We start from the raw sequence: 20,148 nt of genomic DNA, 5'->3' as shown, positions 1-20,148 counted from the left end.
TGATGAAGGAATCGGGGGTGGGAGTCTGGGGGCATCAGATGCGTATGCAAAGTTAGATCAATCTATCACATCACTCTGGGGAGACACTGCAGGCCTGGGCAAGAGAGAGATGAGGGGATGAGAGAGGACTAGTGGAGAGGAGAGGAGTGGAGATTGGGGGCATGGGTGGGATGGAGGCCAGGAGGTGGGAGGGTTAGTATTAGTGAAGACTCAGAGCAATGGGAAGGAGAGCAGTGGATTTGGGGATAGGGATGGGAGGATTATAGGCTTGGGGGTACAGTAGGTGTAAAGGGGTGGGTAAAGCCTGATTTATAGTTGGTTGTGCACTGGTGTTGCTCACCAAAAATAGCTGATCGACAAGTCCACAATGTGTCGTGGTGTGGGGTTGTGGGCTTGTAGATCTGCTAGTATAAATCAGGCATAATAGTGTAGAAAGATTGGGAGAGGAGTGGATTTTGAGGGGAGGAATGGGAAGACTGGAGGCTAGCAGGGGGAGGTTAGTGTTGGAACTACTGAGAGAGCTCTGGGACTGGGAGAGAGATCTGTCAAGAGGGGTTTCAAAAGTGAAAAGCTGTGTGTCAGCACTATACCGCCATGTATGAACTGTCCTCGTGTGTTTTAATGATTGGGGAGTGCATGGTGTCAAATTCTTTATTTATAAATGTACAGTCGTTGTCAGTCCATTGTATCCTATCCAACTAATCATCTCTGCTTCATATTACTTCCTTTCCTTTATGTATAATAAATATTCATAGCCCATCACAAAGAATATGTTTTTTTGGGTAACTAAGTCCATTTACAAAACATCACTTGACAATGCCATTATATTTATTAATTTATCTATGCTGACTTGTATTTATTCCAGGGAATTAGTTGTCTGACCCATTCTAACTATTGGGAGCAGTGGGCTGCCACCTAGTGGCACACAGGGAGCAGTTGGGGGTACAGTGTCTTGCTCAAGGGCACTTCAGCATGAAGCAAGGATGAGCCTGGGTTCAAACTGGATAGCTTCCGGTTCCCAGACAGCCGCTCTACTTACAGAGAAAGCACTGATTCTTTGTCGCCCCTTAATGTCTCATTAATGTGGTTCTGGGGAAATTGTGACATGAATAATGAGGAAGCCCTGATTCTCTGATTTCTTCTATGGAAGCTCCAGTGCACAACACTGGAGAGAGGCAGGGGGAAGCTGTTTGTCTATAAACACACTGGGTCACATGTTGCTGTTACCTAGGTACACTCCTCTCCCCCTGGACGAGTTTGACAACAGCAAACTGGCTTCTCACTTTTAACAATAACAGGCAACCCAATCCTACTGTGTGATACATGAACAGATGGGTAGACATACTGACACGGACGATAGTTTTTCAATTAAACAAATGGGCCAATTATTTGAATGGAATTAACAACTAACTCTTTTATAATAAAGGAAACCCATAGGTGAATGAAACAAAACATCTTGTGGCTCGTTCCAAGTCCATTCACCCCATCCACCCATTGACTCATGCTAATCATCCATTCTAAGTGATCGCTTTTCATCATTATCTTTATTTCAGATAACAGTTTTCTAATCTCTGTCAGTCACATTGGGATCGTAACCCTCTTGTTCTAATTACAACCATGAATAACTTGCTCATACCTCAAAACCCATTTTTAATTGATTCGTGTCAGAGCAGCTCCTTTTGTAGCGTCAGTCATGTGTTAAGACATCTTAAATCTGTCTGGGGTTGATATCACACTACACCGATGCTTTCTGCTGCAGTCCTTACTTTCAAATTGAATACTTTAACAAGTTGAAGAAAGAAGTAGAAGAAATGAGTTTAGTTTAATGTGCTCTGAAGACCCAGGAACACACAGAAATTTAAATTCTTAGTGTGTTAACCCTTTAAGCGTAAAATGAACACTGAGGATTTTACAGTATACTGCTGTTTTTGCAAACGGGTCCTTCAAACAGTGGTAAGCTTTCGATGAGAGGACACCTATGCAGATGTTTATCAAACAGCAGGTGTACAAGCTAGCTCCGTGTGGGACCAACCAAACCCATTTTAATGTCCATGTCTGGGTTTCCATCATTCTCCCTCTCTCTGTCTCTCTGTGTTTCTCTCAGGTACATTACCCAGCAGGGCCACAAATTGGAGGTGGGGGCGCCTAGGCCCCCTGCCACCGTCACTAATGCTGTTTCCTGGCGGTCAGAGGGCATCAAGTACAGGAAGAATGAAGTCTTCATGGATGTCATTGAGTCAGTCAACTTGCTGGTGAGGACTTATTTCACTTGTCAAATCTTTGCTGTCTTAAAATGTTTGTCACTGGCCCGGACGGTTAGCTCAACCGTCTGGGCACCTAGGCTGCCAAGCCAGCCGGACGGCATGCCGCTGGTTCGACTCCCGAGCCCAACGGCCTTTGCCACGTGTCACTCCCCTTTCCTGTCTGTCTACTGTTCCCTATCAGTAAAGGCAAAAGCCAAAAAAAATATCTTAAAAAAAAGATGTTTTGTCACCAAAGCAGCTTTTAATATAAAGTATCAAATATATTTCAGTAGATAAAAACAAACTGAATTCTAGGAATCTTAATGTTCTAGACTGCCGCTGTTATCTTGTCATGGCTTTGAGCTGTTCATGGGCAGAACTTGCACTAACGTCTGAACCTAAAAGGATTTTACGATTTTATGCACAGTGTGTTCCCGGTAGTGAACAGAACTTGCATCATATCACTTTGATTTGTGTTTGAATGTTAGAAAACAGCTTCCTTCCCTCACACAGCTGAGCCACTATTACATAACCTTGTGATCATACAGTGTATAGTATACTAAGTTATTTACTGTGTTTACATACACTACATTATTGGGTTGAATAATTTCACTCAGCAGGATTGCATGAAAAATGTATAAAAGTGCTAATGCTATGTATTGGTCAAATACAAAAGTATGAGGCTGAGGGCAAGGATAAGTAATGTTTTATTTTAGCTCAATTTTCCATCTCGCAGTATATTTCGCATTGTGATACCACCACACTGCTTTTATGAAAGGTGAGATCAGGTCAACCTACGTATTTATTTATACTAAATACTAATTGATAAGGTAATACGAATGAAAAAAGCAAAATGGAGCTTAATTGTCTTCATTAAACAGGAATCATTTGAAAATTATTCAACTTTTTTGATATTGCAGCAGATACTGAAATATAAATGGATTTTTTTTTTGGGGGGGCAAACGATTAAATATTTTCAGTATTCACAGTAGAGCAGAGCCAGTAGAGAAGGGTGAGATAAGATTCATTCTTTGGTCATGAGGGCTCTGTATTTCCAGGGGCAGGGGATTTACCATCCACACCCAGAGCACTTAATCTTTTTTGCCTGGAAGCCAACTTTGAGAAAGATAATCTCACCTCGGGACCCAGTCTAATAAATAGATCTTGCCACACTATTGCCATGTGAAGACTCAACAAAAGTACATTCATTCATGGCCCATTTGACGTATTCATAGTGTAGTACAGTACAGGACTCGGTGTCTCATAAAAATCCACTGCCATGAATGTCACACCTCTGCTCAAAATGATCCAATTAAACAATGTGTTTATTGAATACATAAACCTGCGTCTCTATTCTGGGGCGAACATTCTGTGAAAATAGACAATCTAACGCTACGTGATTTACGATTGTAAAAGAAAAGGAAATGCACGCACACTGTGGACTCTAGTTGTAAAGATTTTTTTTTTGTATTGCACCCGAGTGCTGTGACTGCTGTCACGTTGGATTTTATTTGTTTTCCAGTGTCAAACAGAGTCACACATGAATCCACTTTGCAGTCATGACATCTTAATTAAATGTGTTAAATGTATCTTTAAGAATGAGCTGCACTTTTTTTCTGCACATAACTGTCAAGGTTGTTATTTTTGCCAGTCAGTGTGTATTCTGAAATTATGTGGTGATTAACTGTAGTGAAATTGACCAACTTGACAAGGCGGCAGCTGGCCAAATAATGGGCTGAGTGATTCTGACAAGGCTGTGTAATACCATGTATACCATCTATTCATAGCTATAAACCTCTGTCAAGTGTCAACATTGACTCTGGCATTCTCTTTTAATCCATTGAGACCTGGAACGCATCCATGTCACGTTAGCGTTTAACCACATTAACCATTAACCCATTTTGGGGCGGGAACCCCTTTTGGTGTTTTAAACATTGTTTTAATTTAGCTATTGAAAAATAGCAGATCTACAAGCTCACCGAGTGGCGCGCTATGAACTTGTAGGTCTGCTATTTTTGAAAAATCGTTAAAATGTGCCTCAAATCTTTCCGAAAATTGTCATGATTTAGAAAACTTTTTTTTTTAAATTTCGACGTCAGGCCTGAATGGGTTAACCAAGAACTTTCCATCTATTCTACATGAAAGTAAACACACTGTGAATGAAACCCTCGATTTATCATTTGGCGTGGCTGAGGAAACTTATAATCTGTAATTATAGATGTGAAGGCAATCATAACCTGCAAATCAAGCGATATAACATTTCTTTTCATTTAGTGTACTGTGTGTAATCATTTAGGTGTGGCTGGGGTGCACTGGGGCAGTAATTGTTTAACTGGTTCAATAATTTAGACTACCTGACATTGCAAGAGGGATACTTCACTCCGTTAACAATATAGACATAGTACTGTACATTTATGATCAGTTGTTTTCCCTGGTGTGAATGTGTTTGACAATGACGGCAGAAGGTTGATGAAGAGAAACATGCTCAGCAACATCCCTGGAAATGAAAAAAGAAATGCATATCTTGGGTCACTCATGGCTCATGTACAGTGATTATTAATGTACGAGTTTAATTGAAGGATTTTCAACTATTTTTGGATCCTCTTAAAACCAGCTTTTAAGAAATGTAGCTGAATATAAATACATCCTGAAACCAAAGCGGGAGCCAAGTATTCTATTGTGTTGTCCATGGCCTGCCTTGAAGCTTCCAGGCACAATTTCCCTCCTTCCTTGAATTGAATCTGAGGAAATGGTCCCCTATTTCCCATATTGAAACAATCTCCCGGCCCATATTTGTTTTACATTATTGTTCATGGTATTTCTAATGAAATTGTATTCATTGGTGAATGACTGGAACGCTGGTTGTGAAGGTGAATGTAGTATGATATTCATGCAAAATTACATAAATCAAATGAAGACTAGATGGGTGTTCTGTAGTGCCACATACTGTAGGTAACTAAATAACACTTGCCTGTTTTCATTGAACCAAGCTGCAGTTAGTGTTAGTTATACACTGTTTTCATTGAACCAAGCTGCAGTTAGTGTTAGTTATACACTGTTTTCATTGAACCAAGCTGCAGTTAGTGTTAGTTATACACTGTTTTCATTGAACCAAGCTGCAGTTAGTTAGTTATACACTGTTTTCATTGAACCAAGCTGCAGTTAGTGTTAGTTATACACTGTTTTCATTGAACCAAGCTGCAGTTAGTGTTAGTTATACACTGTTTTCATTGAACCAAGCTGCAGTTAGTGTTAGTTATACACTGTTTTCATTGAACCAAGCTGCAGTTAGTGTTAGTTATACACTGTTTTCATTGAACCAAGCTGCAGTTAGTGTTAGTTATACACTGTTTTCATTGAACCAAGCTGCAGTTAGTGTTAGTTATACACTGTTTTCATTGAACCAAGCTGCAGTTAGTGTTAGTTATACACTGTTTTCATTGAACCAAGCTGCAGTTAGTGTTAGTTATACACTGTTTTCATTGAACCAAGCTGCAGTTAGTGTTAGTTATACACTGTTTTCATTGAACCAAGCTGCAGTTAGTGTTAGTTATACACTGTTTTCATTGAACCAAGCTGCAGTTAGTGTTAGTTATACACTGTTTTCATTGAACCAAGCTGCAGTTAGTGTTAGTTATACACTGTTTTCATTGAACCAAGCTGCAGTTAGTGTTAGTTATACACTGTTTTCATTGAACCAAGCTGCAGTTTGTGTTAGTTATACACTGTTTTCATTGAACCAAGCTGCAGTTAGTGTTAGTTATACACTGTTTTCATTGAACCAAGCTGCAGTTAGTGTTAGTTATACACTGTTTTCATTGAACCAAGCTGCAGTTAGTGTTAGTTATACACTGTTTTCATTGAACCAAGCTGCAGTTAGTGTTAGTTATACACTGTTTTCATTGAACCAAGCTGCAGTTAGTGTTAGTTATACACTGTTTTCATTGAACCAAGCTGCAGTTAGTGTTAGTTATACACTGTTTTCATTGAACCAAGCTGCAGTTAGTGTTAGTTATACACTGTTTTCATTGAACCAAGCTGCAGTTAGTGTTAGTTATACACTGTTTTCATTGAACCAAGCTGCAGTTAGTGTTAGTTATACACTGTTTTCATTGAACCAAGCTGCAGTTAGTGTTAGTTATACACTGTTTTCATTGAACCAAGCTGCAGTTAGTGTTAGTTATACACTGTTTTCATTGAACCAAGCTGCAGTTAGTGTTAGTTATACACTGTTTTCATTGAACCAAGCTGCAGTTAGTGTTAGTTATACACTGTTTTCATTGAACCAAGCTGCAGTTAGTGTTAGTTATACACTAACTACAGGTTTTGTGGGCCAGGAGCTATATTATTTGCTGAACAGAAATATTTCCATCCTGTGACTTCCTGTTGAGTCTCTGAGGTTAAGTCACTGCTGACTGCTATATGCTGCTGCAAAGAATCACAATGTTTTGCACTGTGACGCTTGTAGATCTGCTAGTTTTGTTCGGCGACTCTGGTGTGCAACCATGAATATATAAATTCTTAAGTCTAGATCTTTTTGACACGCATCATTTTGCATGACTTCTTTCTCGCCAGATTTAGAAAAATTAGACTACTCATCTCTGCTGTCTGGTGTATAACATAACGGGAGAGAGTTCATGAATCTGAAGACCATTAAAATGGAAATAAGGCTGACCCTAGAGGCAGGCTCACCAGGCTTCTGGATGAAAGGGAAACCGAAAATCTTGTCGGTTCTATGCCACAGCCAGCTAGGTTGCTGCCGTAGCCATTTCCTTATCTCTGACTGTCTGGAGTTTTTAATCAAGACTTCACAGGTCTTTCCTGCCCATGTATGAAGAATCTGATGTTCACCAGCCTACCATACTGTTAACCTGTTAGTTGCTTCCTGACTTTTAGTTTGTTGATCTGTCTGCCTATTATGTATTTGTACAATCTGGGAACCAATTAATTGATTTTGCAGTTTAACAGAATCTGTCTTGACAGATTAGTATTTGTTTAATACTGTGTTTGATGACTGTGGATCGACCTGTCTTGTCTGTGAGTTCTGTCAATACCACTGCCTGTACGTTTGTGTCTGCCTTTCTTCTTAGTCAGGGACCCTGTCTGACCTCTATCCCATCTGTCCTTGTGTTGTGTGTTCCTGTCAACCTTTTAGTCTCTTTTTTACTCTTGTGTTGAGCAGTGTACATGATGACACATGAACCCTTTATAATAAGTCTCTCATCAATCGTGTTATTATTGAATGACAGTTAGTTGAAGTGTTGCATTCATAGCTAAGACATCAGAGCTTTCATGTTGTGTAAAACATTTGTACACTATTATTTTTACTGATAAAATATACTTAAATGGCATAACATGCTATTGCTGCTTCAGTAGGATTTGGTATTCTTGTACACAGATGTGCCCATTTGTTCCCATTGTCCATCTGTAGGTAAATGCCAGCGGCAGTGTCCTCCGCAGTGAGATTGTGGGCACCGTCAAGCTCAAAGTGGTCCTGTCAGGAATGCCAGAACTCCGGCTGGGCCTCAATGACAAAGTACTGTTTGAGATCACTGGCAGTGAGTATCATTCTCTGTACAATTCCACAGCTACTGTACATCACCTCAAGAGCTCTTAACACAAAGACAGCAAGCCTATGTATTAGAAACTATTCTTATTCAGAGATAGGTCATTCCCTGAAAATTTAAGGTACTAATGGCAGTGTGATTTTTATTTAGAAAATGTGTTTATACGGCATACTGTGTTGACACTCTTATTTCCGTGATTGTGTCCTAAAAGTATTGAGTGTTAGAGAATGTAAGAACGGACCCAAACCAACACTCATGACGGTACTGCAACAACACTGTTGTTCTAAACACTCACTGTTTTAAAGATGGTGCTCAAATGGTTGACGGAGAAGTTTCCCCTCATAATAATAACCCAGCCTGATCCTCTACCCTTACTCCTCCCCTGCTCTATAGCTAAATCCTTCACTCCCACAGTATACCTCAGTTGCATTATGCCTCACAATTCTTCCTTCTCTATCCTCGCTTTCCCCTCATCCCCTCAACAAAAAGTCCCAAACGGACAATTATCCCCATACCTCTTTATTCACCTCTTCCCACCACTCCTCACTTATTCTCTCTTTCTCTCTCTGACTCTGTCTCGCTGACTTTCTGTCTCTCTCTCTGTGAGTTAATCCGCACCCCAGGCTATACGGCCCGTAGATGAAAGACCAGCGTCCCTGGAACCGCTGCATATGCAGTCCACCACCTGCCGTTTGCAAAATACATGAATAAGAAGTGATGATCACATATACAGTCAAATTAACCACATGAACCAGAGCATCTATATTCTCGGGCAAACATTCAGCAAATGTATTTAGCAGATTTGGAGAAACAAACTTGTAGGTCTCCTATCTCTCAGATAGATTTAGGGGAGAGAAAAGGAGCAGACCTTGTATAGAGGGCACCCTGGTCAAGTTCGTATAGAGGGTTTAATTAGTGTCTTAGTAAGGTGTACTGTAGCTACTCGACAAGCTGCCAAAACACTTTACAATTTAGGAATTTAGCAGACTCTCTTAATCCAGAGCGACTACAGTAAGGAAGAACAACACATGGTGATACATCAAATAGTCATCAAGGATCATGAGTAAGCTACGTGGTAGTACGAGCCTGCTACGTGGTAGTACGAGCCTAACACCCGTCTAACAATGAAACTATAAGTATACAGCTATCTAATATGCTATCTAAATTCCATAGTTTTATCCTTTGCATACTAATGCAAGGTCGTCGAGGCTAGGCAAGTGCACTGTCTTGTACAAGTCTCTGGAACTGTACTATCACAAGTGAATATATGCATGAACATACATTTATATCACCAATTTATGAATGGATATATGTACAGGCAGAATGTACAGTGTTAACCATTCTTAACAGTGAGTATCTGGATAATATACAGCGTGTACAGGACCACAATGGAAACAAGTCTCCATAATCAAAAATCAACATTGAATATATAAGTAAGTTATCTTAACAGGTACTGTATCTCTGTCATTGTTCTGTAGTGGTGTACTGTACATCCCAGTAGTCCATGTGCATGTGTGCCAGAGTCGAGCAGGAGTCTGTAATAATCCAAAGAACAGAACAGACAGTCCAGGTCTTATGTTAGCAAACTTGTATGGGCGTCAGGCTTGTTTGTTTGTGGAGCCTGATGGCTACTGGCAGTGGTGGTATGGGAGAAGGGACTGTGGAGCCTGATGGCTACTGGCATACCGGCATTAATGTGATTCTCATCCCCGGTACAGTAGATCTTCCTAGAGTGGATCAGAGGTTCAAGAAGATTGTGTCCAACGTCCGCCTCGTGCAGTTTACATTTCTGATAAAGTATTCAATCAAAAAACTAACTCCCCTCTGCAACAACACCCAGATTATCCAGTTTAACTCCGGATATGGAGCTAGTCTTCCTCACCAGCTTGTTCAGTTACATTTGGGACATACTTGACGGAAGCATCTTTTCTTCTGCGTTTGGGGTGAGGATGCACGCAGAGCCTTTACGTCGCCATTCATAGTTTTGCTGTACTGTATCCAGTTGGCATCCCTTGTGTTGGCAAAGAAAGAATACAACACTGGCTGCAACAGACCGGTAGAACATCTGCAGCAGCCTGTTGCTTACATGGAAAGACCTGAGCTGCCTCAGGAAGAACAGCTTGCCCTGTTCCTTCCTGTAGACTGGAGGGCCTCAGCCCCCCCCCCCCCCCCCCCCAGAGCCACCTGAGCCCCCCACTGCAGAGTTCAAGCCTCTAGGCCTGTAATGTGCTCTTGCTGTACGGCACACATACAGTACAGTGAGTACACTCGCCCACTTATGGAAAATATCGTTGCTGTCGTGTGGAAACCTCAATTAAAAGTAGCAAAAATAGCAGATGCGATGTGTTTTGAGCTTGTAGATCTGCCATTTTTGCTACTTTTGTGTGACAATGTAGTATGACGACGTCGGGCATTAATTTACAAAACAAAGTTGAATTATAGAGATATCATATGAGCTTTCCACCTGACATCGGCGATTTACATCTATAAGTATGTATCTAGTTATAGAATAAGTATATGTATGATGTAGACCAGTGTATGGTTTGTGATGGTTCTATGCAGAAGAATAGAGTGCATTAAGTGTCCAACATTGCCCTCTTCTGACAGCAGTGTGTAAATGTCACTCCTGGGAATGGAAAAGATTGTCCACTTAAACCCTATACTTCATTGCCTGGAGTATTTTAGGTCTGTCTTCTCACAACAGCTTGTAGATTTGCTATTTTCATTGAATGCTTCTGCCAGAATCGGGCCTCTAGGGTTCAAGTGGGTAAATGTAAGTACAGGAATGGGGTTTCATGAAGCTCTTTGATATACTGAATTCATCCACTCGTAACACCTCTTAACCCAGAACACTAAACCTGGGTGATTTTCACCCGGACAATTATGTGATTTTTATAATGTTGCTGATGTCTGAGGTGGTATCTTCGGTGTAAATTATGTATCAGGTCTACAATCTGCTATTTCCGCAGAATGTTAACTCCCAGAATAGCTGGGTTCCTGTGGTTAAGTCCCTGATGTGTTTATAGTAGTGATGGGAGATTAATCGGCAAACACAAAGGTATCGGCCGATTCTAGTTGTTTTTAGATTAATCGGCATCGGTTCGATTAATCAATGAATCAGACCGATTAATTAATCTGTCTTTACAGATAAACAAGCCCAACGTAACAGCTTGAATAGATCTACAAGCTCACAATATTAAATATAAAGGTATTAAAGTTAAATCTGACTTGCCTAAGCCTGCAGTGCAGACACCCTGTTACATGTATTTTTCAGAATGGACAAAATTATTATATATTTTTTTAAATTCAGAATGAGATCATATCGACATCGGTAATATCGGTTATCGGCCATAACATCAATTAATTATATCGGATATCGATATCTGCCAAAATGTCTCATCGGCACATCCATAGTTTATAGGGCTGATTTTAATGTAGCACATTGTAAGTCACTGAGACATATTGTAATCAAGTGGATATAAAACATCATAAAAGTTTGTCACCATTTGCAAATCATCAACACTGTATTAACTATTTGTCAGAGGGACACTGCACTCCATTCCTCACTCTATTATTAGTGCAGGCACACACAACACACTTTTATATACAGTACACACACACACACACCCCTCTTTAAGGTATACTTTATTATCCCCTTGGGGAAGTTTGTCCTCTGCATTTGACCATCCTATTATTGGGAGCAGTGAGCAGCCACAGTGCAGTGCCCAGGGACTCCAGTTGGAATGCCAGTACCTTGGTCAAGGGCAATGGCAGGAATATGTTCTACTGTATGTACCAGTACTGTACCTACTAGCATGCATGCAATTTGTGTGTGCATGCAAACACAGAGAGGACATGTAAACCCATCACAGAAAAGCCCACAACCTTCTTTCTGTGAGGCAACAGTCTAAGAACACTGCTCTATCCTTGTCTCGCCCCCATTACTCCAGAGCCAAGTGATGGTTTTGTCCATGTGACCTTTCTCCTTTGCCTGTGTGTGCGTGTGTGCATGCATGCTTGTGTGCAGCTAGGAGTAGTTGTCTGATCTCCCCAGACCTGACCTCAGCTAGTCCCCACTCTTCCATGTGGAAATATCAAACACAAATATCAGCCAACAAAAACACATCAATGCATGCACACGCACGTGCACGCAGAAAAACACTGTCTTTCTGCCTCTCTCCTCCTAGAGGTCACACTGCCATCGTTGTCTGCACCAGCGGAACAATAAATGTCTTCCCACGTTTTTTATTGATATTTTTTTGGTAATAGATTGAGGATAAAGGATTCACAACGTATTTGGTTGTAATTTACAGTTGCTGTAAATACTCAGTAAATCATCAGTGTTTGATTTACGTTCACCTAGAGCTGACTTGTCCTTTCCTAAGGCTTTTTAAATATCAACTTTAAGAAATCCTTTTTCATTGTTTCATTGCTATGTAGTGTAGTGGCAGGGGATAGAATGACTTCCCTGCAGTTGGTGTAAATATTTATCAATAATGACAAATGAAGGTAAACATCAGAACAGCACCGAAACATCAGAACATTCTTTAGTAACACTGTTACTGCTACATGTATAAGCTCTGTCTCAAGCTTTCTATCACGCCTTATATAGAATTATGGATAGAACAGTGTTTCATAGTCATTACATGATCCACCAAACATTCAGTCTTTTTTGGCATTTGTATGCATCATGTGTGTATGTCAGACATTGCCAATTGTGACTAAATTTGACTGAGGGACTGCCATTGAGTTTTTTTTAATTTTCGTTTTTTCATGTCATATGAAAGCAGGGAATCATAGCTTCAAATTGACATTGGTTGTTCAGTTTGACCCACCAGTTTTGGAGATATGGCTTATAGAGTAATGTCTTGCAGAAAACAGCGAGTTGAGAAAACAGGCTTGAAAGGTTCACTTCTGTGGACTCTAACATTACACCTAGCTACATGTTTAAGCATTTATTTCATATTTACATGTCGATTTCAGCTCTGACACTTATTTCAGACATGCTCTAGTATGTGAAGAGTCTGCATGTGCTATAAACAAATTTTGGGAAAAAAATAATAATAATAATTCTCCTCTGGTGAAAAGCTGGAATTTGCGCGATGGCAGTCTCTCAGTCAAATCTGGTCACAATTGTCCCTATGTGTACTGTGGACCCTGTCGCTAGTGTCAACCCCCCAGCTTATGTGTGTATGTGTGTTTGTCAGGAGAGAAGAGTAAAGCGGTGGAGCTGGAGGACGTCAAGTTCCACCAATGCGTGCGCCTGTCTCGCTTTGAAAATGACCGCACCATCTCCTTCATCCCCCCCGATGGAGAGAGCGAACTCATGTCCTACCGCCTCAACACTACAGTGAGTCGTGTACACACACACACACACACCAGTGTTGTTTTTGGCAGCAGATTTTTATTTTAGTTTTAGTCATAGTCTCTTCAATAGTTTTCAATTAGTTTTAGTCACATTTTAGTTGTGTCCCTTGACAGTAAAGACAGAAGTATTTATCACGTCTCAATACCGCTGTCATTCACAGATACACATACATACACACATGCCCCTAAAGACAGATATTCAATTCTAACTACCGGTATATTTCAGACTTGCCAGAGGGTCTATCGAGTACAAAATACATAAAACACATAATAAAAAGAAAAACATTGTATAACTAGATAGTGCCCCTCGGGACACAGGTCTCCACCAGGGCAGGTCAGGTTGTGGCCTCCTGGTGGCACTATAATAGGCCAATGTGAAAAGGGTGCCATTTCTTCTTATGCCTTGGATGGCAATTGGATGATTTGAGGCATTTTGTTCCAAAAACGTGTTTTGCCACCTGTTGGTGGTGCTATAACAGGCCAATGTGAAAAGGGTTGGATATATTCCTCAGCCTAGTAGGAAAGTCCGTGAAAGATTTCACGTAAATTGCACGCTGCGTTCATGATTTGAGGCTTTTTGTTCAAAACGGGCCAATCCTGTAAACTTTGCCGCACTAAGGTTCACAACAAGTGAACGGGACGCTAATATGAATGAAGAGCGAAGCATACGGTGGCCTTAGAGGCAAAAATAAAAGAAAAAAAATCTGAATATTATTCTCTCGCCTGATATCATTGCAGATGTGCTAGGACGTGTACACACGTCCATAGCATCCATCGATTGGATTCCCTATGACGTTTCCATACGTCCTATGGATGGAATGTGTTAAGGGGGTTAAACATCAATGATGCTGTTCTCTGACCCATCCAGTCGACACATACAATTATACACTGAGCCTTTTTAACAGCCTTTTTAAAAGTGCTTCACATGTACCGACACAAGTTGACTGGCCCTATGCCATCTAGGCACATCTTTTCCACATGTGCAGGTGTCATGCAGCCGTACTAGGATAAAAGTCTAGGATAAAATGATATACTAGCATCACCAAGACTGATGTTCACATATCCCCCCGCCCCCCATCATTAGGTGTTTTACAAATGGCTGTAATTTACAGTAAATTACACAATAAACATGACACTGTAGATGAATTCTGTATCACATCTGTTATAAATGTCTCTCTCTCTCTGCCTATATATTCTATATAATCACTGTCACGCAGAAACCTTGTATCTCCGTATTTTCATATGTTGTCATGATTAATACCCTATTTTATGCTTTGATGCATGACCGTGTCGTGCAAAAGTATTGATCTACAATCCCACAACACATCATGATGCGACATGTGAGCTTGTAGATCGACTGCTTTTGCCATTTTGAAAATGTTTGACTTAAATTGACTATAATGAATACAATTGATCAATATTTAGTGAAATGTGTTGGCAAGCGCTTGTGACTAAATAATAACATTGTCTCCAGAGTTACTGAAATGTAGCGGTTTTGGACATGCAAGACCTCTGCCCGACAGCAGCGATATGTAATGATGTCTCCTCTCTGGCAGGTGAAGCCCCTCATATGGATCGAGAGTGTGATTGAGAAGTTCTCCCACAGCCGTGTGGAGATCAAGGTTAAGGTAATGACAACCACATTTGTGACACACACACACACTCAGACCCTATTCGCTACCATATCCTCATATATATTTAATTATTTGGCTGAACCCTTTCTTCAGCCACTCGCACATTCATTGCATCTCCCTGTCACTGTAGATGGCTAATCCATGCAGTGAAGGGGCTGTAGTGACTGACAGAAATGCATAGAGATAATAGCCTCATAGATTCATGTCATCCACTTCTTGCAGCTCTGACTAAACAGTTCACTAGTAATATAAAAAATCACACCTGTGTGAACTGAGTGGTGCAACTCCCCCCCCCCCCCCTCTCTCTCATTAGCAGGCAACAGTGCAGCAATATCTCTCTCTCTCTGTTTCTGGCACAACAGCGCCCCTACTGGTACTCATAGTCACACATGAGTCACACAAACATAGTCACATAGGTTAACACAGACATTGCTGTTCCTTGGAGTGGTTGCACCACTCAAAAAGGAGTCCAATGCATTTGGCATAAATATTGTTTCATGAAAAGTAAAAAATGCAAGAATGGCGGTCTTTGTTGTATAACCATTTGAACGTACCCTTATTGACCAGACCTTGATTGACCCTTGGTAACCTTTTTACACAGTGGTTCTCAAAGTGGGTCCAGCAGGGACCAGGTCCCCATAACTGCAACGCTCGGGTATGGGGGTCCAGCAGTGACCAGGTCCCCATAACGGCAACGCTCGGGTATGGGGGTCCTTGAAATTAAAAGGTTAATTATGAACCACTGTTTGAACATTACTGTTTCTTCCCTTGGGCCAGGCTCGGAGTCAGTTCAAGAGCCGCTCCACTGCCAACAACGTGGCCATTCTGGTGCCAGTGCCCAGCGATGCAGACTCTCCCAAGTTCAAAACCAGCACTGGTAGTGCCAAGTGGGTCCCCGAGAAGAGTGTGGTGCAATGGAACATCAAGTCTTTTCCTGTAAGTATAACACACTGAGAAGAGTGTGGTGCAATGGAACATCAAGTCTTTCCCTGTAAGTATAACACACTGTTCTATTTCAGCATAAGATAACATTATTTGTTTATAGACCCAGGCCCAAACGGATGTTCAATATATGAACGGTACAATTATTTTGAAATTTATTTCCATTTATTGTGCATCACCTACATAAATATTATTTACAGCGTAATCTGGTCTAATAGGTTATAAACGCAAAAAGAAGTTGCCTGGAACAAAAATATCAAGTACTCAAATACAGTACATCATTCTTTGATCATCATTCTATATGGATTATCTATTTGACCTAGTTGTCCTAACAAGTAAGCAGTTCTGTCCCTTCTTTATTAAAACCAGTAAAACACACTGAGACTGCATCTCTTTTACAAGTGACAACTGGCCAAGAGGCAGAAATAAAATTACACTTCAATGCTACATCGTACATGTCAAATTACAGAACAGCAAATAATACATCCATGATGCACCTCAAAGTACCTCTGAAATATATACAACAAATCACCAAAGTGCTACTCTTTTAGTCGCAGGGCAAATACACAATGTACAAAATATAAACATAAATAATACATATGGCCTGAACGAAGGCTAGTACATATCCAAACATGTGCAGGTGTTGGACTGTACATCTAAGATGATCTTGACTTCATGGTCTCCATTGTGTAATGTCGGAAGTTGGTGGGTTTTAAATCCCAGTTTAAAAGTTATCTCCTATCATGTACTCCTCAACAGCCCCATCTGCCATCTTTCCTGTTGGTGATAAGATGTAAACAAAGGCATCATTTTTATGTTCCTCTTGTCTACTGTAGAGTCCTGATCTCACCACAGTAATTTGTCATACCTTCTCCCTGTCAAAGAAGGTCAATAAGTATTACCATTACAAGTGACACATCATTACACTGTTTGAGTATGAAGCACAGCCTGTTCAGCCTGTGAACACGGTCAAATCGACTGTTCTTTTTGGAAACTGCATTTCGTGACGGTTATTTTATCCCTAAAGCTTTGGCTTCAGGCAGGGCACGGTGTGGCTAGCTCAGACTGACAGTAGGTGGGACCAGACATGCCAGCGGCGGCTTGTGATAAGGAAATGATTAAGTTACTTCTCACACATTATTCCCCTGGTCTTCTGGCTCATTTAATTCTTCACAGCTTCTGTAAGAAAGCCAGATTACCAACACACAAACATCAAGTATTAACTATAATAATTAATGATGTCTCTTATTTGTTTTATCTTAAAGACATAGTTGTAGTGAAATGAAAGATATGTTTTTCACACTTTTAGAGCATATCCGTGGTCATAGTATGGGCATACCTAACAATAGATGCCAAAACAATGGGAATATTTCCATGTATCTTTAAATCAAAAGGCCATAAAAATCTAATTTTAATTACTTCCTTTGAAAGAAAACAGGCTGCGTGATGACGTAATGAGGCCTGCATAAATACAAATTTATCTTGATTTCATTCACCTGTTTTATTCCCATTGATGCACGTTCTTCCAAACACAGCTGATTTTGTTTACAGAACTACTCCGTTTTTACACTTTATTTCTCATTTTAAACTTACCGGTAATCACTGATCAGCACGATAAAATATGTATCTGAAAACATTATAGGTTTGAAATTAGCCACGTAGTACTGTAGCAAACATGCTGAGCTGGCCGTAGTGCTGCACGATTCTTGCTCAAATGTGAATCTCGATTTTCCTCCACAAGAATTGAGATCACGATTCTCACACGATTCTCATTTTTCCCACGAAAATATTTAGTGAGAAAACAAACAAATTCAAGAGTAAAATGAATTGGACAGCCAACTAGTGCTGCATGATTCTTCACAAAATGAATTGAGATTGCATAGGTGTCTGAATCTAGATCTTGATCTTTTGTCGATTAATTGTGCAGCACTAGCTGGCCGTCTGTCTCTCACTTGTACACAAACCAGGTTCAGAAACACACAGGCTTCCATTTCAGACTGAAACTTCAAAATAAAAACTACTCGCTACATATTTAATAGTGCTGCGTGCAATATTATGCCATTGGTTCTTTGAAAAGTATTCTTTATCAACCATTGGCAGGGAAATCGTTAACAAATATGAGGTTTCCTACATTAATACAGATGTTGTTGCTGTACTTTGTTGCAGTTTTATTTTTGTTTTTTTGCTATATGCAATATGTTCACTTCCAATAGAGGGTATGCGCATGCATAAAGTGAGTGAAAAATCTGAGTGGCAAAGTGAGTTTAACATTGTTTAATGCAATCAAATAGGACTTTTCTGTTTGGATGTATGGGCTGTCAAGGCCAGAAAGTAGTTTTTCCCACATAACTTCCGAGTATGATGATGATGTCACGCACATACCCTCTATAGCGTTCATTAGGCTAGCTGGCAAGTGAATTCCTGCATAACAAAACTACACATGTGGATGCACTGTGAAACAATACATGTTCAAGATGAACTGTTTTAGCAGAGCTTGTATGTGAAATTAATATTGTCAGGTGAATGTTGGCTGAGCCAAAATAAATGGTGGTAAATGGTGCATTTATATAGCGCCTTTATCCAAGGTGCTTTACATAGATTGTGCATTACATTCACACACACATTCATACACTTTGATGACAGAAGAAACCATGCAAGGCACCAACCTGCACATCGGGAGCAAATAGGGGTTCAGTGTCTTGCTCAAGGACACTTCGACACTAACTCTGGGGAGCCTGGGTTAGAACTGGGAACCTTGCGGTTCTCATCCGGCCACTCTACCCCTGAGCCACCCCTGATTACTTACAGTATCTGTTTGCCTTGTTTTTAATAAGTGTTTGTGTGCGTGCGTGTGTGTGCGTGTGTGTGTGTGTGTGTGTGTGTAGGGAGGTAAAGAGTATATGATGCGTGCTCACTTCGGGCTGCCCAGTGTGGAAAGTGCTGAGCTTGAGGGAAAGAGACCAATTACTGTCAACTTTGAGATCCCTTACTTCACTGTGTCTGGGATTCAGGTAGGACGACAAAACTACGTACTCTCACACAAAAGTTTGACTTTATCTTTTGCGTCCCTCTTTTAAACCAAATAACAATGATTATGCCCATGCATTTATTTTATTTTGACCATTTTAGTTTTGTCTGTGCTTCTTAGGTGCGCTATCTGAAGATCATTGAGAAGAGTGGTTACCAGGCATTACCATGGGTACGATATATCACACAAAGTGGAGGTAAGTCCCTGATTCTTATATACTATAACACTACTACTGATTTAAGTCTTGATATGAAATTACTATGTACAAAACTTTATCTTGTTGTTTGTTATAGTCTGGGCATTTTAAACATTCTTTTGAGATACTGCTGGACTCCAGCTGGGATATTGAACTAGGGACTCACTGATCAGGTCATTTTGCTCACATAGGCTGTGACCTAACATATCGTATACACCCTAACCATGAGGCGCCCCAATATATACATAACTTGGATTTATTGATTGATTGATAGCTGAATGATCGCCTGAAAGTGGAAATACGTTTTGTAACCTGCCATCAGGGAGAATAATCTAATTCTGTCAGTACCACCATGCATTGCACACACTAGGATTGAACCTCACTGTATCACATCCATCATATCCATTACCTGGCTCTGTCACTAGGAGACATGGCCTCATGGGGTAAGAATGACACCACAATATCTGCTACAGATGGAAATTCCACTAGCCCTCTACAGACTGGCTTAGTACAAATTTTAATTTACTAAGACAGAATTTAGACACGGCTAATGAACAAGATCCAAACAATGCCAGGCCAAACCGCTCCACTTGGTTAGTGCCCAGAAGGTTTAAATTCAGTCACTGCTTTAAGAATAAACCCACACCATTATCACATTCATCATATACATTACCTTTGTCTGTAACTGTGAGAGACGAGCCGAGGACTGAGCGGGGTTCCAGTGTTGGCGCATAGTGTACGCCAAGGACGGAAACACTAGCCATTAGCTTACCGAGGCAATATTCATGAAGATCTTTTGAAATGGCAAATATGCTGAGTATAGCTAAATCTAAATGTGCACTGATGTGTCAAAAAAACCCAATATACGCATTAAGGAAATGTTGAAAAGATTATACAGCATCTTCCTAAATAGCCTGAGTTCAGTAGGTGCAGATGGAAATAGACGCTACCTGGAGAAATGCACCCAATACCTCTGCTGGACCCATTCCCAAACTTCCTTGGGTTTCACAGCAGCTGTATGGCCTACGTATGAACCACAGTATAGCACATCAATCATATTGTCTCTGTCGGGTGGAAACCTCATATGTCCAAAACTGTTTACTTTTCACATTTCATATTCAAAAAGAGCAAAAGTAGCAAATCTACAAGCTCAAGCTTGCAGATCTGCTAT

General features: G+C 40.5%; 1 protein-coding gene across 2 annotated transcripts in view; it reads left to right on the top strand.

Annotated features, from left to right (window-relative positions):
- Positions 1-20,148, top strand: part of ap1m3 (adaptor related protein complex 1 subunit mu 3) — a 45,035-nt gene that overhangs the window by 19,700 nt on the left and 5,187 nt on the right. For both annotated transcript variants that reach the window (XM_079505810.1, XM_079505811.1), the window contains 7 exons: positions 2,105-2,252; positions 7,675-7,801; positions 13,018-13,160; positions 14,734-14,805; positions 15,589-15,747; positions 18,639-18,764; positions 18,902-18,977. In XM_079505810.1, the coding sequence (XP_079361936.1) occupies positions 2,105-2,252; positions 7,675-7,801; positions 13,018-13,160; positions 14,734-14,805; positions 15,589-15,747; positions 18,639-18,764; positions 18,902-18,977 (851 nt within the window). The remainder of the gene's footprint in view (positions 1-2,104; positions 2,253-7,674; positions 7,802-13,017; positions 13,161-14,733; positions 14,806-15,588; positions 15,748-18,638; positions 18,765-18,901; positions 18,978-20,148) is intronic.

The sequence above is a fragment of the Electrona antarctica genome, assembly GCF_951216825.1.
Source record: "Electrona antarctica genome assembly, chromosome: 7".
In the NCBI taxonomy this organism is placed as follows: Eukaryota; Metazoa; Chordata; class Actinopteri; order Myctophiformes; family Myctophidae; genus Electrona; species Electrona antarctica.
The sequence above is the reverse complement of the archived record's forward strand: the minus strand, read 5'-3'. Positions and strand labels throughout refer to the sequence as shown.